Genomic DNA, 20,532 nt, shown 5'->3' on the forward strand with positions numbered 1-20,532 from the left:
GTGAAATGAGAAAGGGACTCTGGTTTCTAAAAATAAGGGAGGAAATAAAGATGAATTATTTGAATTGAATCTGGATTGCAGGAGCAGAGAATTAGCTTTAAGAAGCTACTGACAAGAGCAAAGGGTTTAAGGTTTTCTCTTTGTACTTGCTTATTAATTACGCCTTCAATACATTTTCATGCAGAGTAGAGAATGTTAGGTTTGCAAATTGGTTAAAAATGGAACTGGAGAGGTTTTTCAATGGAGAAGAGAACTTTAAGTCGATTGATATTTGGTGACAATTTGTGATTGGATCTTAGTGAATGAGAGAATGACAGTGAATGGTGAGCTGTGCTTGCAAAGTGAAGATGTGATTTGAAACATATGGTAAGATTGATAAAGATGAAGGCGCACACTCAGCTCATCCATGAACTTGGTTCAATTCCAGATTAAAGAATCCAGCTGTTTCTCAACTGGTTCCAGAGTTTGTGTTCTCACCCTTCCCAGAAGTTCACTACTACAAGTGTGAAGAACTTCCTGACATTAGCTTTCAATTTGTATGCGACCAGCTTGAACTTGTCCCTCCCTTGTCCAATGTAATGGTTTAACTGACTGATGCGCTTCTCAAACACGAGGCTGGATGCTCGGTAAATGAAAGGCTTTTATTTACTGTAATGAAGCAGCCAGTAATTATATACACTATCCCAGACTGAAGGGGTCCCGGCCAGAGCAGGGACTTTTATACCTCTCCCAGGAGGCGGAGCCCGGCTGGGATGTACCACAACACTACAGTACAAAGGTGTAACAACCCCACCCTAACCCCAACAGCAACAAGTAGCACAACCCAACAGTAACATATGTACATCCTTGTAGTACTGGCCAGACCCTGGCTCAGTACTATCCAGTGGGAACCAACGATGGTTCACCACACTGACCAAGTAGGTTCATCTCAGCTGTATTTTTTACTATACTTCCGGGGTCTTCTCTTAGCACTTATTTTCAAAACTGAAAACCTTACCAAAAGAATTCAAAGTGCCAAATGATCGTGAAAATGGGAGAAATTCGCACCGTTTTTTTGGGCAAGTAAAAAATTGATTTTTACCTGATTCTGTCGAAACAAATGGGGCCAAACTTGTTTCTCACCACCAAGGGGATTGGGTGTGGTCTAGCTTACCTGAAAGCTGGCAGATAGCAGCAGAGGGCGCCATTCACAGAACACAGAGATCTGACAGTCACCGCCTCCCCCATCTACTGCAGGCCTTTGTGGTTGAATTCTCCCCCACCCCCCCTCAAGCTACCGCGGGGCTCTGCAGCCGATACCCACTCCGATCGACCCACCACCCTGAGGCCCCACCCCCTTGGCAATGCCAGGTGCCTGGTGGGCAGTGCCAGTGTGCCAGGCTGGCAGTGTCAGGGTGCCAAATTGGCGTTGCCCAAGGGGCTCTCTCCCTCTCAGCCCCCGACCTCCCGGGGAGGCCTCAATGGCCTCCGGTCCTACTGGCGAGACCAGCATGTCTGTTCCCTGTTGATGGGGACCATGTGTGATCCTCGCTGGAGATAATCTTCACCGGCGAGGCCACAGAGGCAAGTGAGCTTGTAATATTTAAATCTGTATTTAAATAGATTTGAATATTACAATCAGCCTTACGCCCTTTTCGTTCATTAGCATGCAGGACAATGCAGTGTGCTTGATTGGTAGGTACCCCAATGACCTTATGCATTCAATCCCTCTGCACTGTGGATGCAGTATGTGCAACGTACAAGATGCACTGCAGCAACTCAGCAAGGCTTCTTCAACAACACCTCAGACGGTTGTGACTTCTACCCCATGGAAGATCAAAGGCACCAGGCACAAGGGAAGACTATCACCTACCAGTTCCTTGCCAAGTCATATCATCGTTTCTTAATTGTTACAGCATTATGGTAGCATCTTCACCACATGGACTACAATGGCTCACCATCACCTTTTTAGGGTTGGACAATACATGCTGGCCTTGCTACTGGCAGCCACATACCATAGAATCCCTACAGTATAGGAGGAGGCCATTTGGCCCATCGGGTCTACACCGACTCTCCATCAGAGCATCCTACCCAGGCCCTATCCCCATGACGCCACTAATCCCCTTAATCTACACATCCCGGGACACTAAGGGGCATTTTAGCATGGCCAATCAGCCTAACCTGCACCTTTTTGGAGTGTGGGAGAAAATTGGAGCACCCGGAAGAAACCCATGCAGACACAGGGAGAACGTGCAAACTCCACACAGTCACCGTGGCCGGAATTGAACCCGGGTCCCTGGCGCTGTGAGGCAGCAGTGCTAACCACTGTGCTGCCTATGATGTATTAAATTAAAAAAAATAGAACCTTATTCAGAAATCATTCTAGTGGAAAGAAGTTGGGATAACACTTCCCTTCATGTTAAAATATTTCAGGGAGGTTAACTGTGGGTTGATATATTATTCCTGTATTTGAGAAGAATGAATCTTGTTTTGGTGAATACTAAGTACTGCAGCCACAAATAAGGGAATATTAGAACTTTGATCTTTTTTCCTAGGAGATGAGTTAACATTTCAGATTTGCATAGAAGCGAATTTCACTCTATTACCTTTTAAACCACTTGACATTTAAATTATATCTCTAAACACATTACAGATTCATCTGACAGTCACCAAATATTTTATAACTGCCCGTACAGCTGCAATATTATGATTTGATTGAATTGCAAATCATCTGAAAACTTATTAAATTGTGTTTGAAAGGTTGAGCAGGATAGGAGCCACATTTACATTGCACATTAGAAAGCAGATAATCAACAGATAAAATCCAAGATGATTTCAGATGCTTCAGAAGTCCCAGGTTTGACATTATGGTAAAGCATTCTGCAACTGGGAAATTAGCATCAACGAGATATAATTTAAACAATATTACCTGACTTGTTTTCTATATTTTAAATTATATTGCAGATGCAAATAGATGTGGCATCTAAAGGAAAGTCTGATTTGATAAAGGTGTATTATGATTTTAAATAATCATCTCTCAGTCATGTATGCACTACCTATTATGTAAGGAGTCTCACAACACCAGGTTAAAGTCCAACAGGTTTATTTGGTAGCAAATACCATAAGCTTTCGGAGCGCTGCTCCTTCGTCAGATGAAGTGGAAATGTGCTCTCAAACAGTGCACAGAGACACAAAATCAAGTTACAGAATACTGATTAGAATGTGAATCCCTACAACCAGCCAGGTCTTAAAGGTACAGACAATGTGGGTGGAGGGAGCATTAAACACAGGTTAAAGAGATGTGTATTGTCTCCAGACAGAACAGCTGGTGAGATTCTGCAAGTCCAGGAGGCAAGCTGTGGGGGTTACTGATGATGTGACATAAATCCAACATCCCGGTTTAGGCCGTCCTAAGGCGGCCTTCACGACACACGACAGTGCAGAGTCGCTGAGCAGAAACTGATAGCCAAGTTCCGCACACATGAGGACAGCCTAAACCGGGATGTTGGATTTATGTCACATCATCAGTAACCCCCACAGCTTGCCTCCTGGACTTGCAGAATCTCACTAGCTGTTCTGTCTGGAGACAATACACATCTCTTTAATCTGTGTTTAATGCTCCCTCCACCCACATTGTCTGTACCTTTAAGACCTGGCTGGCTGTAGGGATTCGCATTCTAATCAGTATTCTGTAACTTGATTTTGTGTCTCTGTGCACTGTTTGAGAGCACATTTCCACTCCATCTGACGAAGGAGCAGCGCTCCGAAAGCTTATGGTATTTGCTACCAAATAAACCTGTTGGACTTTAACCTGGTGTTGTGAGACTCCTTACTGTGTTCACCCCAGTCCAACGCCGGCATCTCCACATCATGACTACCTATTATGGGCAGCCCTCTCCAATTCTGATATTATTGAGGTTTTTATAAAATTCATTCATGGGATGTGGGCATCGTTGGGTTTATTCCCATCCTTAACTGCCCTCAGGAAGGTGGTGCTGAGCTGCCTTCTTCAACCGCTGCAGTCCACATGGTGTAGGTACACCCACAGTGCTCTTCGGGAGGGAGTTCCAGAATTTTGAGCCAGCAACAGTGGAGGAACGGCGATATATTTCTAAGTCAGGATGGCGAGTAGTTTGGGGAGGGGAGCTTTCACGTAGTGGTGTTGCTATGTATCTGCCGCCCTAGGTCCTCCTAGATGGTAGTGGTCGTGGCTTTGGAAGGTGCTTTCTCTCAATGTGATTCTGCAGAGGGTTTTGGGAGGGCAGCAAGGATGATCCCTCTGGTCTGAGATCATTGCGCTATGAAGGTGTAATTACATCCCAACACTTTGCTTTACCAGTTTTCCTTAAAATTGTGTATGCAAGAGTTTGTAACAGAAAGTGTTGAACGGACGTTTGCACAGAAATAATTCTTTCAATATATATTCTGTACAGATTTTTAAGCGGTGGCTTTCAGAATGGTCAGAAACAGGTTAAACATTTTTAAACGGGGTTAATCTCATAGGAAATGTCTTCCATGCCTGAATTTTAGAATATTGAAGCGAACATCAAATTTCTGAATGTGACCTAGTTAACTGATGTACATCAGCATAATGAATATATTTGCATAACTTCCCCATACAAAACGCAGCGAGCAGAGCACAGCAGCTTGTGCTACTCTGGGTATTTGCAACCTCAGAGAGCAAACCTTTAGGAACCAAGATGGAAAGCATTAAAAAAGCTGATGAACGGTTTCCAAGGAAACAGAACGTTTTCTGAGAACTTCAGAATTTGCACTCTTTGCTCACCCCATTTTATGCTCACCTGTTCCTGATGTAATATCGTGAGAACTGCTTGGCACTCGTTTTAATGCTGGTTTCAGTGGCTTCTGCAATGAACTTCGAGTTGGAGAAAATGTTGACTCTTCAGTACCAACCTTGGGAAAAACAAAAATTGCATGTTCAGTAAAGCATGTGTTCATGACAACCCTTTAAACCAGGCAGTCTATAAATTCAATGCTGTGACCCAACGTAATCTTATAGTTGCAGCCCCATTTTATGTATTCATCTTCCATATCTAATGCAATTCAATGTGCCAGGAAGTTGTTTTCCTGTAAGCAATTGATTTGTTTTTTGGCAGTGTTGAGTTGACAATAAGGCGGCACGGTAGCACAGTGGTTAGCACTGCTGCCTCGCAGCGCCAAGGACCCAGGTTCAATTACGGCCTCAGGTGACTGTGTGGGGTTTGCACATCCACCCCATGTCTGTGTGGGTTTCCTCCCACACTTCAAAAGACGTGCAGATTGGGTTGATTGACCATTTGAAATTGGCCCTTGTTAGGGCGACGAGCTTGGCTGCATAGAACGGGAAACCCCACTGACAGAGGCAGGATCAAAAGATCCCACCGCCAACCAAATACCATGAAACATGCCACAGGGGCACGCAGAAAATCCAGCCAGCAAGTGAGAAAAAACACCAATAAAACACAAATAAAATTCTAACAGAGTTTGACAGGGTGGATTCAGAGAGAATGTTCCCAATGGTGGGGGAGTCCAGAACTAGGATTCATAGTTTGAAGATAAGGGGTAAGCCTTTTAGAACTGAGGTGAGGAGAAATTTCTTCATCCAGAGGTTGGTGAATGTATGGAGTTCATTACCACAGAATGTAGTTGGGGCCAAAACGTTGTCTGACTTCAAGAAGAAATTAGATATAGCTCTAGGGTCTAAAGGGATCAAGGGATATGGTGGGAAGGTGAGATCAGGATATTGAATTCGATGATCAGCCACGATCAAAATGAAAGGTGGAACAGGCCTGAAGGGCTGAATGGCCTACTCCTGCTTCTAGTTCCTATGTTTCTATTCTGAGCGATAGTCTCTAGTAAATGGTGTTAATTGAAGGGAAATGGGAGCTATGTGAGACTACTGTAGAGTGCTGAGTGACACTGGTTACTCCATAGGCTGCAGCTTTATGAAAATGAGATGCAAATTCTTCTGATTCTTGCCAAGCTGATCATGCAAAAGTTTGTAACTCATCAAGGAATACACTCATTGGTGATCAAGCTTGAAATTCCACCAACAGATCGAAGGAATATGGAGAGATCTTAGAAAATTGTCAGTCCTATTATTGTCACGTGGCAAACTACATTGATTTCTACAGAGTGTTTTATCAGTCAATTATTCTACAAGCCTGACTGGTAGCACAGTATTGCTTTTTTAAAAAAAACTTCAATATATTGGTATTTCTTGTCCTAACCTCTTGGTTAGATATTCCACTGAGTAGTGCAATCGCTTCCCAGTTCCACAATAGTTTTATCTGATGGTAATACTTTCTTCAAAGTAAATAAATTTATGGACATTGACAAAATAGTTTCCTGGGAGTGTGGGCGGAATAGAATAATTAAGGGCAAGGTAGAGAAATTGACAGTCTATTTTCAGCAAAAACACCCACCATGGTGGAGGTGTGAGATTTTGGGTTCAATCACATCTGATGTTTAAAATAAATGTTTCAAAATTGGCAAACTGTCCCAAATAACACGTCTCTTTCAATGAAGCACTGTTTGGTGTATAGGCACTGTTGTAATGTCAAGAGGCATGGCAGCCAATTGTGCATAGCAAGATCCCACAAAGAGCAACAAAATGCATAACTAGATAATCCATTTCACTAATATTGATTGAGGGATAAACATTGGCCAAAATACTGGAACTCAATTGTTTTTCTTCAATTCTATTTTACATTCTCCTGAGAAGGCAGGTGTGACCTCAGTGTAACATCAAACCCAGGAGATTCCACCTCTGACAGTGCAGTACCTCTTCACTACTGCACTGGCATGTCAAGATTATCTTCTCAAGTCTCTCGAATGAAGTTTAAACTCAAGTTTTGCCTCAGAGGCAAGAGTGCTAGCATTAAGCCAAGTGTAAAACTCAAGTCTGGGTTCTTGTTCCAACCCAGCTACACCTTCAGAAAGGTCTACGCCAATCAAATTAGACTTCAAATTATTTGCGCATTCCTCACAAAGATTACTTTTGCCAAGAATTAAAAATTTAGCTGCGATAGATGAACCCAAAAGCATATTGAGGCACATTTTTAATCTGCTACCTTGGTGTAAAACTGGTGGTGCTCACCTGTGTTATAGGACTCAGCGAAGTTCTATGTCCATTAATACCCCCGCCTTGGCAGTTTACTGCATTAATATTGAGGGTGAAATTTCTTCATCCAGAGGTTGGTGAATGTATGGAGTTCATTACCACAGAATGTAGTTGGGGCCAAAACCATTTACGGTCAATATAGTGTCTGCCATGGCTCCATTTGTAGCAGCATTCACTCTGAGTCAGTAGGTTGTGGGTTCAAGTCAATAGTTACGCAGAAAAAGTTAGAAAAACTAAAGCTTCTTGTAACTTCTGGATCACTATTGAACAGATCCGTGGGATGGCCTTCCACACCCTTGGCCCCTCATGTGAAACCGGCCATGGGATACTCCATCTGGGTGGAACTGCTCTCACTTCACCCCAGGCTCTACTGGACCCAACACGAGGCTTGACACTCCCCTCCTCCCAAGACCCAACCCCTGGGCCCACCCACCGACCACACCCCAACCTGATCCCCCACAACCTCCAACCTGACCCCAACCCCCCTGACCCAGCTCCCGATCCCTCCAACCTGACCCCTGGTCCACCTGACCTCTGACCCAAACCCCAATCCCTCTGGCCCTGCCCCACCCGACCTCTGATCCCCACTTCCCGAATCCCATCCACTTACCTTAGACTCTTACCTTCTTCCTGGCCTGTCAATTTCAATGGACTTTTAAACTTATCTGCTTTACGGTCGGTCTCTACAAGATGAGCTCGGAGAAGGCATGAGGGGAGATAGGAAAGAAATTAGAGAAAGATGTAAGTTCAGGGCTTGGGTAGGGAGGAGCTTCAGAGGAAATCTGTCCATTGGGTTCATGGAAGGGAGGGAACATGACAGAGGCAGCTGATCGAATGGTCTCAGTCTGAGTCAGAAAGACTTGCATAAACTTCTTGCACTTATTGTGAGGGGGTGAGGGGTTTAAGAAGAGAGTTTGCAGTGGAGATAAGAAACTGGGGGTTAAGACTGCATTCCAGGATGATCGTACAATAGTGAACAGTCTTACAGACAAGAGCAAAACTTGTTTTGTGTGGCCCAACCAGAAGCAGACTACCAACCAGACCTGGCAGTGGATGGTTAAACCAGTGGTTCACCATAGCTTACAAGTCTGCATTGCTTGGACTTAAGAGAGTGAAGATGAAGGTTGTACCAGGTGGAATGGCAACAGGTTAGAGAGAGAGTAATGGAGCACAGCCTTAAATTCAAAAGGATGTTGAGTGAATCAGTATCTGCAGGAATGTTGTAAAAAATGGAAGGCCAAAGGCTAGTTAGTTAGTATTTTGAAAGTGATTTGGGGGATAGTTTTCTCCAGGGATAGGTACAGAAGGAGGTACAGATAGAGAATGTGGGTAGAAAACTAAGTGATTAGTGATGGCCTTATCTGCAAATGGTACGAGAGAACTAGCAAGATTGAATGAGATGGCAAGGTCAAGGGGGTGAGTAAGGGTTGGGGATTTTACATGGAGGGAGCAACTTAGGGAGGATATGAGGGCAGTGAACTGAAGAGGAGAAATAGCAAGACATTTGAAATATGAGACCAGAAATGAACGGGTTGGTACTCCGTGTATTCGGTATTTAGTGATCAGAAGGGTTCTCTATTTCTGCTCCAAACCCTCACCTCAAATCTGACCGCAGAATCATCAGCGTCTTTATTTCCCTCGTCAATGATTCTGTGGCTGTCAGCATCCACCTTCTTTTCAGTCTGAACTTTCTCCCTCAGGTAGTCCATCCTCTGCTGGCGACTCAACTGGTTATCAATGAGAGCTTGTAGCTGGCTCCTTTCAATGGAGCCCAGCAGGATCATGGAATCTAGGGGCGAGATTAGGTCAGTCCAGCTTGTTAGACATTTACAGACTACAATGTCAGCATCAAGAATATCAGTCTGCAGGTTCATTATAGAAACGCTCTCAATTAGCTCAAGGAGCCTATACTTGTTACAACTCAGCATCTGCGCTCTGTTTTCATATTTGCTTTACCATCATAATTCAGGAGATAGACAACAAAGATCAATCGCCAAGGAAACTGAGATCATTTTAAGTGCTCAGAGTGCTTTTAAGTTTTTAAATGCAAGGTGAAAGGTTGCACTTGGATTCTGCTGTAATTTAGAGTATACCAGATACAGAATGGAAAAAAAAAATCTACTGTTACATTGTGTTTCCCAGCTGGATAAATCTTGCGGTGTAATATGACAATATAAACCTTATATTGCAGAAAACATTGTGGCACATTGAAAAACGCAGGAACACTGATTCTACATCATGCGCAGCTTTCGAAGTTGAGTATGGGTTCCTTTACCATGGCACAAAATAATGAACAAGGCAGATGTTGGAAGCCACATTGTCACCAGTTTTATTTTGGAACATAAAGTTTATTAATCAATGCAACATTTAAGAGAGCAAAACTGGCAACTTGCGGTGATAAGTTTAATTTACCGCAGGTAAACATAAACAGCGATTTATCAAGACAACCACTCGCTGTTCTTTGGAATTATTTAAAGGTTTCTCTCTTCATCAAAAGAACCGTGCAAGAACCTATACATGACTTTAGATGGAAACACAATGGGTGAAATTCTCCCATCTGGGACTAAGTCCCATGGTGGGAACGTGGAATGCTTCACACTACGGAGGCCGGCGGGAAACCAGGCCCTGCACCGATCTCATTTATTTGGCAACTGGGTGTTCCATATTCCATGGCAGGGCAGGCCTGATGGCGCATAGTCCACTGTCGCCATATTGAAAAGGCAACCGACACCACTGACCCATTATTGAAAAGATGGACCTCCTGAAAATGAAGATGGATTTCCTGAGGCTGGAATGTGGACCTCCTCGATGACACTGAATCTGGGAGATCCACCTGTAGATGCTCCCCTCATTCACTGCTCTGGGATCCTGGGTTGCTCTGTTCTGAACTCTGGGGGCAGCCCCAGGCATTGTTCAGATGTGTGCCGACATCTGTACACTGCGTTGTTCCAATCGTGTTTCACACCGGCGTGTTTTCCCATTGGCGTTGCTGCGAATCGGACATGGGCGGAAGAGGGAAGTAAATCAGTTTCATGCTGGGCTCCAGTGGGTTTCCTGGTCCGCCACAGCAGGCACAGGATACAGCGGGAAATTCATGCTGCCGTGAAGCAGATTTACTCCCACCAAAATTCTCTCCCCTCACCTGCCATTGAACACGATGCGGCTATAGAAGAATTCCACCCATATCCATTGCACAAGAAACCAGTGAATATTGTGACAACTGCTTGCAGATGTGAGGGGTCAGTTAGCTCAGTTCAATTAGCTGACCGGAGGGTAAGGCAGAATGATGCCAAATGGATGAGCTCAATCGTGTATTGCCTGAGGTAGTTCAGGAAGGCTTGCCTCCTCACACTGCCCCACCCTTGCATGGTGTCGCCCATCAAACTACATAGAACAAATTGTCTCTCTGTAACGTAGAGAGATGGCAATGGCCCTTTGTGGAGTAGGGCTAATTACCATGACCAAATTGAATTGAAAATGTTGGAAATACTCAGCAGGTGAAGGCTATGGGCCAAGTGCTGGCAAGTGGGGTTAGGTGGGCAGGTCAGGGCATTTCATGCTTCGATGCAGACTCAATGGGCCGAAGGGCCTCTTCTGCACTGTATTCTGTGATTCTATGAGCATCTGAGACACAGGACAGAATTTTAACACCAAAGGCAACAGTGGTCAGGAATTTAAATGTTATCGTACTGGGTCTTTCTGTGGCCTTTAAGTCAGCCATGTAATTAGCATCCTACATCGTACCAAAGCCACTAATTATTTCCCATCCCCATCTCCCTTTGGGCAGGCAGCTGTTCACTATCACTTTCGGAAGGGGAATTAGAGATGGGATTAAATGTTGGCCTCGTTAGCAATGCTCATATCCCACGAACGATAATGAACATAGATACATTGCTGCAAGATACATTGTCAAGTCAGGAAAAGTGAACTTGCATCCCACATATAAGGGGCTAATTTTCCGTGGCACAGTGGTTAGCATTGCTGCCTCACAGCACCAGGGACCTGGGTTCAATTCCGGCCTTGGGTTACTGTCTGTGAGGAGTTTGCATGTTCTCCCCGTGTCTGCGTGGGTTTCCTCCGGCTGCTCCGGTTTCCTCCCACACTCCAAAGATGTGGGTTAGGTTGATTGACCATGATAAATTTCCTCTTAGTGCCAGGGGGACTAGGAGGGTAAAGATATGGGGTTATGGGGATAGGGCCTGGGTGGGATTGCTGTTGGTGCAGGCTCAATGGGCCAAATGGCCTCCTTCCGCACTCTAGATTCTACGAAAAAGAACAGCCACCACTGACACTCACCATCATCTTGTCATCTCACACCCATCCCCCACAGTCACCCTCCGCAAATGTTGGGGTGCCCATCCATCCTCTCAGAACATTTCATTCCTCGCGCACAGAACTCTGTTCTCTCTCCTGACAGGGGAAGAGAGCAGAGGACACCAGGGAAAAACAGAGATCTGGGGGCACTGTTCCTCCTGTGACTGACTGCTGTAGAGGAGAAGGCCATGCAGATCTGTACGGAAGAGTACCAGGCCATTGGAGATGGAGATCTCCCAAATACCTGGTGCCAGAATTAGATATCACATTGTCACAAGGTGCACTGCATTCTCACTCATTGGTGTCACCAGTAACTAAAATTTCATCATCTGCACAGTTCAACTCTTTCATCACCCACAGGCACTTCATGTGTCACATAGAAGCTGGTGTGACTGGAAGCCAATGCCTCCTCGAAAGGAGGTCCCACACTCCGAGGAAGCGCCATCACCCAGCTCACGTGCATTCTCCACCAGGTCAAATACACATACCTTGGTAGGAGCTCCAAGACAGGTAGCTGGGTGGTCACATATCACAGGATGAGCAGGAACAGCTGCTGGAGACAGGGATAATAGTGGAAAGTCCCTGTGAGAGGATGCAGGACACTCCTGGATCCAGTTGCTGAGCTTTGGGAAGACAACGTTGGAGCAGCAGCAGAAGACGTGCGAGGTCTGATAGCCTTTCCTGAGGCACTGTGCGTCATTGGAGGGAGAGTGAAGGTGTCTCCGGTATGAGTGCCATGTGCCGATGTCCCCCTCCATGGAAAGTGTGGGCACTTGCATGGGGCTTCAGCTGCAAGCAGGGAACTGGATATGCTCTGGGCCCTCACTGATCACCGCCACACTCAACCTACCACTTTTAATCATTAAACAGGATGGGGTCAGTCTTTGTCAGAGGCCGTCTGGGTCCCAGAGCAAGAGAACGTCACGCATGGGCACCTCAGCAGTCAGAGTAGAAGAACAAGCAGCCTGTCCCCAGGTCCACTGTGCTGGATATATCGTTTCAGGAAGCCGCGGATGTCCACAGTAACCTGTCAAAAACATCGGAATCTCCTGAAGCAATGATTCTGACTCATGTCAGGAAAGCTGATCCTCAGTCTACACCCCCTGCAGTGAAGATATCATCTCGAGTTCATCCTCTCTTTCGTGTGGAGTGACAAGTTGTATGAGAGGCATCTGCTGCTCCTGCTGGGTTTGCTCTTACTGCTGTTGCTGCTCCTCTATGTTTCTCATCAGCGGTTCGAGGTAGAGCTGCAGTGACGGCTGTCACGTTGCTGTGACGCTTGTCAGTAGGGGAGTGCACAGCAAAAAGTCCAAATTCACAGAAATGGCCTCCAAATGATTGGAAATTACTTCCAAAGCAGTGAGAGTGCACCATCAGGACAGCTCCTGTGAGCAATGGCCTTTCACTTAGGCAAGGAAACAGTTCTCCATGTTCAGTATTTAAAGGTTTTCCAGCCTGTTAATGTCTCAGTAATCCCTGCTGTACTCAAAAACAGAAAATGCTGGAAAATCTCAGCAGAGCTGACAGCATCTGTAGGGAGAGAACAGAGTCAACGTTTCGAGTCTAGAAAACCCTTCAACAGAGCTGACAAAGGGTCATCTAGACTCGAAACGTTGGCTCTATTCTCTCTTCACAGATGCTGTCAGACCAGCTGAGATTTTCCAGCACTTTCTGTTTTTGTTTCAGGTTCCGGTATCTGCAGTATTTTGCTTTCATCCTGCCTAGTTGAACCTGGTGAGTTTTCAGTCTCCACCATGCACTGACAATTATAGCCAGGATGCGAGATTAAAGCTTTCTCAATTGCTGTTTGGCATTTGATAATAACCTGTCACATGGGGCTTTCCCACACTCCCTTTAAACATGAGACTGGTTAAATAGACGCCAGATACATCATGTAGGGTGTCTGACACATCGACACTTGGCAATGTTTTAACTCCGTGCAGGCACGGTTCCCGCCCCACACCCCGCGGATTAAAATTCCCCATGCTAGCTCTGTTAATCTTTCTAGGGATGCTGCCTGCCTTGCCCTGCTGAAGCATTTCCAGCATTCCTTGTTTTTATTTCATGTCTCCAGCGTCTGCAGTATTTTGCTTTAGTAAATTGAATTGAAGCTGTTTTGGAAACACTGCTGATCAGTCTTTGCACCATTCTGAGCACAGGTTACCATGCCAACAACACAAATTGATGCCAACTTCTAAAGATTACAGAATGGCAGATTTATACATGTTGTGTGCAATTTGTATAACAGACAATTGGAAAACTAAACAGTGCCAGCCTGATTTAGGAAAAGGGGGAGAATAGGTATGAAATGCATGCATACAAATGACAGGGGGCGAGGGGGAAAGAATCAAGCAAATCCAAAACGAACCCGGAAAGGGTCAGGAAAGAACAGACAAAAAGAGGAGAGGAGATTGAAAACCCAAGAGGGCAGGAAGGAATATACAAACAGTGAGCGATGTACTTACAGAGAAAAGTCAGAGGCAAGAGCCAGAAAGAACAGATTTTCTGATCAATGTTATTTTATCTCCAGTGCGAACCCATTTAATTCAAGTGAGTTCATGCTGACGTTAAATTAATGCCAATTGGGAAAATCTAGGCCAGTAAGAACAGAATAAACGCTTATAACAAGAGGAAGAAAACACGATGGAGCATATATTTTCATTCCACATTTATTTAACAAGTACAAAAAAAGAAACGGTGCACAGGCTCATTGGATTCATTCTTATGTACGAGAAACACTGTGCCTGAGGTATAAAGTGCATGCACTTCTGCCGTAATTATTGTTTCCCGTTTAAAATGCAACCAAATTAAGATCTTTTCTTTTACTCAAGACTTTAATCTTAAAAATCAATACAGCAATTCGGACTAAATCCCCCGTTACCGCACGGAATTCTCTCTTTCCGGGCGGCACGGTGGCATAGTGGTTAGCACTGCTGCCTCATAGAGCCAGGGACCTGGGTTCGATTCCGGCCTCAGGTCACTGTCTGTGTGGAGTTTGCACATTCTCCCCGTGTCCACGTGGGTTTCCTCCGGGTGCTCCGGTTTCCTCTCTCAGTCTAAAGATGTGCGGGTTAGGTTGATTGACCATGCCAAATTGACCCTAGTGTCAGGGAGATTAGCAGGGTAAATATGTGGGCTTACGGGAATAGGGTCTGGGTGGGATTGTGGTCAGTGCAGACTCGATGGGCCAAATAGCCTCCTTCTGCACTGTAGGGTTTCTATGATTCTTTCCACTGCAGCACCTACACTTTTGGCCCCACACACTATTTTAAATTTGTGCCCTCATCACTCGCTCCCCAACCAGAGGAAATGTATTTCTCTATCCACCATCAAAAACTATCATTTAAAAAAAATCTCTATCACACCTTCTCTTAGCGTTCTCTACTCCAGTGGGAATAATCTGAAGGGGCTATTTCTATTATCCCTGCCAGAGAAAGTGGCCAGTTATGGCAGCCATTAAAATTGGTAGGGAGATTTGCTGCCAATTGCATGGATTCTGCTGGCTTCAGTTTTAGTTTGTTCTTCTAGCGGGCAACACCTGAAGCTGGTGGGACCCCTCTTTAGCCATGCAAAATGGGATCCAATGATGCCATTGTTGTCTATCAGACAGTGGGACAATGCTCTGGGGCCAGAACATGTAACTGTTTAAGAAAGATTTGTAGAGTTAAGAGAAGCAGGAGTGTTTCTTCAGGCCCCATAGGGAACCTCCATCCTGAGATTTTATTGCCAGCGACTGTTCCCTTTTATTTATGGTGACATCCTGCTGGCCAGAATTTCAGTCCTATCCGGTGAATAGCAACTGTTTCCAGCCTGTTTTGGGTGGGCAGCTGCTTGGTAGCATGCCGGTGAGTCCTAGAATCATAGAATCCCTACATTGCAGAAGGAGGCCATTCAGCCCATTGAGTCTGCACCGACCACAATTCCATCCAGGTCCTATTCCTATAACCCCACATATTTACCCTACTAATCCCCCTGACACTTGGGTCAATTTAGCACGGCCAATCAGCCGAACCCACACATCTTTGGACTGTGGGAGGAAAGCGGAGCATCCGGAGGAAAGCCACGCAGACACGGGGAGAACACAGACAGTGACCCAAGGCGGGAACTGAACCTGGGTCCCGAGCGCTGTGAGGCAGCAGTGCTGACCACTGTGCCGCCCCAAGTCCTGAACAGTAAAACTGCCGGGGCTTCTGCTAAGAGCTGGGGGGGTGGGGGAAGATGGCGGTTTGCCTCTTCACTCCCATGGCCACCACCCTCCCACCAACTGACCGTTTCCCACTTCTGGTTAAAGTAAGGGTTTTTAGCAACTCAAGTCTTACACAACTGTCGGGGTAAATTTTACAGGGTGTGCGTGCGTCTCCCCCCCTCCCCCCTTCCCACCGGTTGAAATGTCAGTCAGCATCCCGCTGACTTTAAATCCAGCAGCCTCACAGAGGGCTGCATTAATAGGGCGAGAGTGAGAATTCCCTTCAGGGACAGGAAGTCCGGCCCTTGAAAGCTGATAGCCAATCAGATTGGCCAGCAGCGCTAAAAGCAAGTAGTCCCTAGGCAGAAGGAACATGGATAACCAACTTAACCAGGAAATGGAGACCCTAGCAAAAGCCGGGGGTGGGGTGGGGGGCAGCTGATGGGGAAGTGGTTTTCAGGTCGGGTTTGGACGGGGAGGTGGGGGTCACCCATTTCATTTTACGGACTTTCCCTGCCTTCAAATACCCTGGTCAGCGGCTGTAAAATTAACCCCATAGTCTTCCTTTTTTTGGCATCGTCTTGGGAACTTAATGTCAGGCATATCCTATTAAATTAATATCTTTTCTATAATGTGTTGCCAAAAATTGCACTCAATGCTCTCACCATAACACGTTTACCGCATCAATTTAGAATTTCAGTTTTACTCTTGATCCCTAGATCACTATTTAGAAAGCCCAAAGAGTTAAAGAACTTTTCGTTTAATTGCTTCATCGACATGTTCTTACGTTCTGACATGTGCTTATGCCCCCATGCGCTCCCTCCTCACCCACAGCCTTCAACCTTTGCTATTAAGTACATTTTCTTAATCCTTGCTTGTTCATCCGAAAATGTATTACTTTGCACTTATGCCCATTAAACAGCAACTGCCACCTGTCTACTCAATTTGCACATTGACTATACTGACCTGGAGTCACCCCTGCTATTTGCAAAATTCCTTCGCAAGTGTTGAGAATCTGTACCCTCTACCTAAGTTCAAACCAATTTCAGCGAAAGAACAAATGTGAACTCATCACTAGCCCTTGGGAACATCACTTCCAACCCTTGAACAATTCAAACAACATCCTTAATTCTTAGCTTCCAGTCTGTGAACCAATTTCATTTCCTTATACTAAATGCCTAGTTTTTTTTTCTAATCGAGCCCTTTGTGAGGTATTTTATTGAATGTCCTCAGAAAATCCACTACTGTATTTACTTTATCTAACCAATCATTGATTCAAAAATTGTAACTAAATTTGTCAATTACAATGCCTAAATTTTTTGCCTGTCGGGTGGGTGCATTTGACAGGCCTAAAGTGGGCATGGAATGGGCTTGCGGCTGCAGAATGCGATTTCAGGCTGATTGAACCTGCAACCAACATGAAATGTGCACTGTGAAAGACTCAGAGCTGCCAGGAGGGCAGGAACAGGGCGGGTGCTGAGCAAAGAGAGGGTACGCGCTACTGGTGCTTCTAATGTTACGCTGCTGCAGAGCTGTCTGAGGGAGCTGCTGAACTGTGAAAAATAAATGGTCTCGGGAAACCTTTGCAAAGAGTGTCAAGGCAGCACCTCAGTCCCTGACACATTTGTGAATTTTGTTTCAGCCCTGACCTTTCATCCCACCTTGGATTGAGGTCGCAGCTTAAATGTAAAGGCCGTCTGGCCAATCAGCTCGCCTGCCAACCGTAAAGGCAGATGGTCCATGTGAATTGTGGTCAATTGGCCCCTTAATAGACTAAATTGCCTGCTTGAATGTTGGCGGGGGTGCTTCTGACTCGCGCACGCCCACATGATGACATCTTCTTGTGCGTTTTTATGCGCTTTCTGACACTTTGCACATAAATGTTTGGCCCATGAGTTCCTAACAAACCTCTGCTTGCTTTCCTTCATTAAACTATGCTAGCAAAACCTAAGTTATTTTTCCACAGTGTTAGCTCATCACTACCGTTCTGAATTGCTGTTACCGGCCACTTCATATAAGCTTCTACTGAACAATTGCACGGACTCAGGCATCCTTTGTCTCCCTTGTCGGCTCTTTGGACGGTCACCCACTTTGCTTTCTACACCATCTAGGAGTCATTTTCATGGAAAACCAATCATAGAAACCCCACGGTGCAGACGGGGGGCCATTCAGCCCATCGGGTCTGCACCGACAACAATCCCACCCCCAGGCCCGATCATACAACCCCACACATTTACCCTGCTAATCCCTCTAAACTACCCCTGGACACTAAGGTGCAATTTATCATGGCCAATCAACCTAATCCGTATATCTTTGGACTGTGGGAGGAAATCGGAGCACCCGGAGGAAACCCACGCAGACACGAGGAGAATGTGCAAATTCCACACAGACAGTAACCCAAGCTGGGAATCGAACCCAGGTCCCTGGAGCTGTGAGGCAGCAGAGCTAACCGCTGTGCCACCGTGCTGCCCAATGGACGTCCCTTGTTCCAGAGAGTATAATCTAGAAACCTCTCACCCTCCCAGATGCTACTCTGCTGCAGAATAACAATAAAAGTGCAAAATTGATGTCCCTGGATACACTAAGAATACATCACGCTCCAGAAGTATCCCCTGCAGTGCCCCTTGTATCTAAAAAGTAGCCTGAAATGACACAAGTACCAAACTCACAAGAATCATGCTCCTCTTACTCACATCACACAACCATTAATTATAGAAAGCAAACGCTGTAGCTAAGGTTGAAGTCCCACTGAGGCTAAACTTTGCCCCCCTCCACTGGCCTCTTGCAACTCACTTCAAATTTATACTGTCTTAATTATCACAATAACCCAAAGTGCCACAGGAGAAGAAAGCCAGAGAACAGATAATCACACCTCTTCTCTAACCAATTAACTACCCATTGCTCATTCAATCTGGCCCATGGTTAAGGCACCAAGTAAACAACTTTAATTAGCTCCTACCATTCTGCAGCGAGACTGAACTAAACAAAGATAAACTGAACTCAAAAAAAATCACAAAATACACAAACGGAAATTTCAATTACGCTTGCTCTTAATGGTGTTAAAAGGAGCTACACTGTTGACGGAACTGAGAACGATTGGTGAAACCAGTAAATAGGACTTTTAAAGATTTACCTACAGAGATAATTTTAGTTTTTCGTGATGGTGTAGAATGCGCAATGTTGGAGCTGCAGCCCGTTCTACAGATTATATGTGGTGTCATCACAGGCATCTGATCATATAACAGGCATTTCATACTGTCACCAACAGTTAATATCCTCATAGTATTTCAGGTAAACATGTCTGTAGACCCATTGTATAGATTTATGGCAGAAAAGAATTTTGCAACTTGACCTTACAGAAAGGACACATTTCCTAAGTGAAGGTTTCTTAAGGAACTCCATTTGTCTTAAAATAAAAATTTTGTTCGAGAAAGTATTTTTATTTGTCTCTGAATTATCTATTCTGGACAAAAGTGATTTCCAGATTGATGCACAAGGATAATGAACACACTGATGCTGTATTTAGATCATAGAAACCTTACAGTGCGGAAGGAGGCCATTTGGCCCATCGAGTTTGCACCGACCAAAATCCCACCCAGGTCCTATCCCCACAATCCCACATATTTATCCTAGCCAGTCCCCCTGACACTAAGGGGAAATTTAGCATTGCCAATCAACCTAACCCGCACGTCTTCGGACTGTGGGAGGAAACCGGAGCACCAGGAGGAAACCCACACAGACACGGGGAGAACGTGCAAACTCCACACAGACAGTGACCCAAGACAGGAATCGAGCCCAGGTCCCTGGCGCTGTGAGGCAGCAGTGCTAGCCACTGTGCCGTCCATAACTCTTGACAGAATGTTAAAGCAAACCAAAGCTGGCACTTAAGAAAATAATTTGGTCTGACTTCATATTTTTCGGATAAACCTGTTAGCAGAGAGAGGTGTCTCTGGTTCCTAAGCTTATGTCAAAAATTATTAAAGGCTTTTTTTCTTCTTACCTGACGACTCAACAAGAGGAAGATGTTTAAGTTTGGTGCAGAGAAGGAGATCTTGCAGTTCCCTGTACTTGCAGTTTACAATGACAAAGCGGATGTCTCTTACCATTATATCTTCCACACGGATGTTATATTTCCTGAAGAAAAAGAGTATTTCAATAAGCAATGATCTGTAATAAACAGTATCCTCTCCGAGGATAATAGAACTCCGCATATTTATGGCTGGTGACAGCAAAGCTAAGACAACAACATTACTCCACCACTGTACATTAAAATAATGTGCTTTTCTGAATTTCCTCTCCACTATTTTAAACACAGCATAATCTTAAATTAATATTAGACCATTTAGGAGTGAAATCAAGAAGTATTACTTCACACATAAATCTCGAACTCGCTCCAACCAAAAGACTATGCATGCTGGGCCAACTGAAATGTTAAGCATGAGATCAATAGGTTTTTGTTAGGTTGGGGTATCAAGAGTTAGTAAGGTCCCACTCCTCGTCTAATGTTCCCACTGGGGGGAAATTAGGATCTGTTACAATCATGTTTGAGGTGTGAGACCCCCAAACACTGGGACAGGTCTGTGTACAATCTGCACAGGCATTGATCCTACTGCTCAATTTGTGGGGCCCATTTCTAGGTGGCTTGCTGGGTGCCTAAAATTAGGCCCTTGTTAGATCAACCTTGACATACAGAGGAACCTGGGTGTGCAGGTCCACAGTTCCATAAAAGTGGGAACCCAGTCCAATGCCGGCATCTTTACACCATAAAAGTGGTAACACAGGTAGCCAAGGTGATTAAGAAGGCATACAGCGTGCTTGCCATCATCGGCCAGGCCATTGAGTACAAGAGTTGGGAAATCATGTTGCAGCTATATAAAACCTTGGTTAGGCTGCATTTGGAGTATTGCGTGCAGTTTTGGTCGCCACGCTA

General features: G+C 45.1%; 1 protein-coding gene across 2 annotated transcripts in view; it reads right to left on the reverse strand.

Annotated features, from left to right (window-relative positions):
• The window catches only part of LOC144489456 (chloride channel protein 2-like), a 563,382-nt gene that overhangs the window by 59,093 nt on the left and 483,757 nt on the right, over positions 1-20,532 (reverse strand). For both annotated transcript variants that reach the window (XM_078207326.1, XM_078207318.1), the window contains exons 16-18: positions 19,603-19,736; positions 8,701-8,891; positions 4,782-4,893 (exon numbers count right to left, since the gene is read on the reverse strand). In XM_078207326.1, the coding sequence (XP_078063452.1) occupies positions 4,782-4,893; positions 8,701-8,891; positions 19,603-19,736 (437 nt within the window). The remainder of the gene's footprint in view (positions 1-4,781; positions 4,894-8,700; positions 8,892-19,602; positions 19,737-20,532) is intronic.

Source organism: Mustelus asterias, chromosome 3 (genome assembly GCF_964213995.1).
Source record: "Mustelus asterias chromosome 3, sMusAst1.hap1.1, whole genome shotgun sequence".
NCBI lineage: Eukaryota > Metazoa > Chordata > Chondrichthyes > Carcharhiniformes > Triakidae > Mustelus > Mustelus asterias.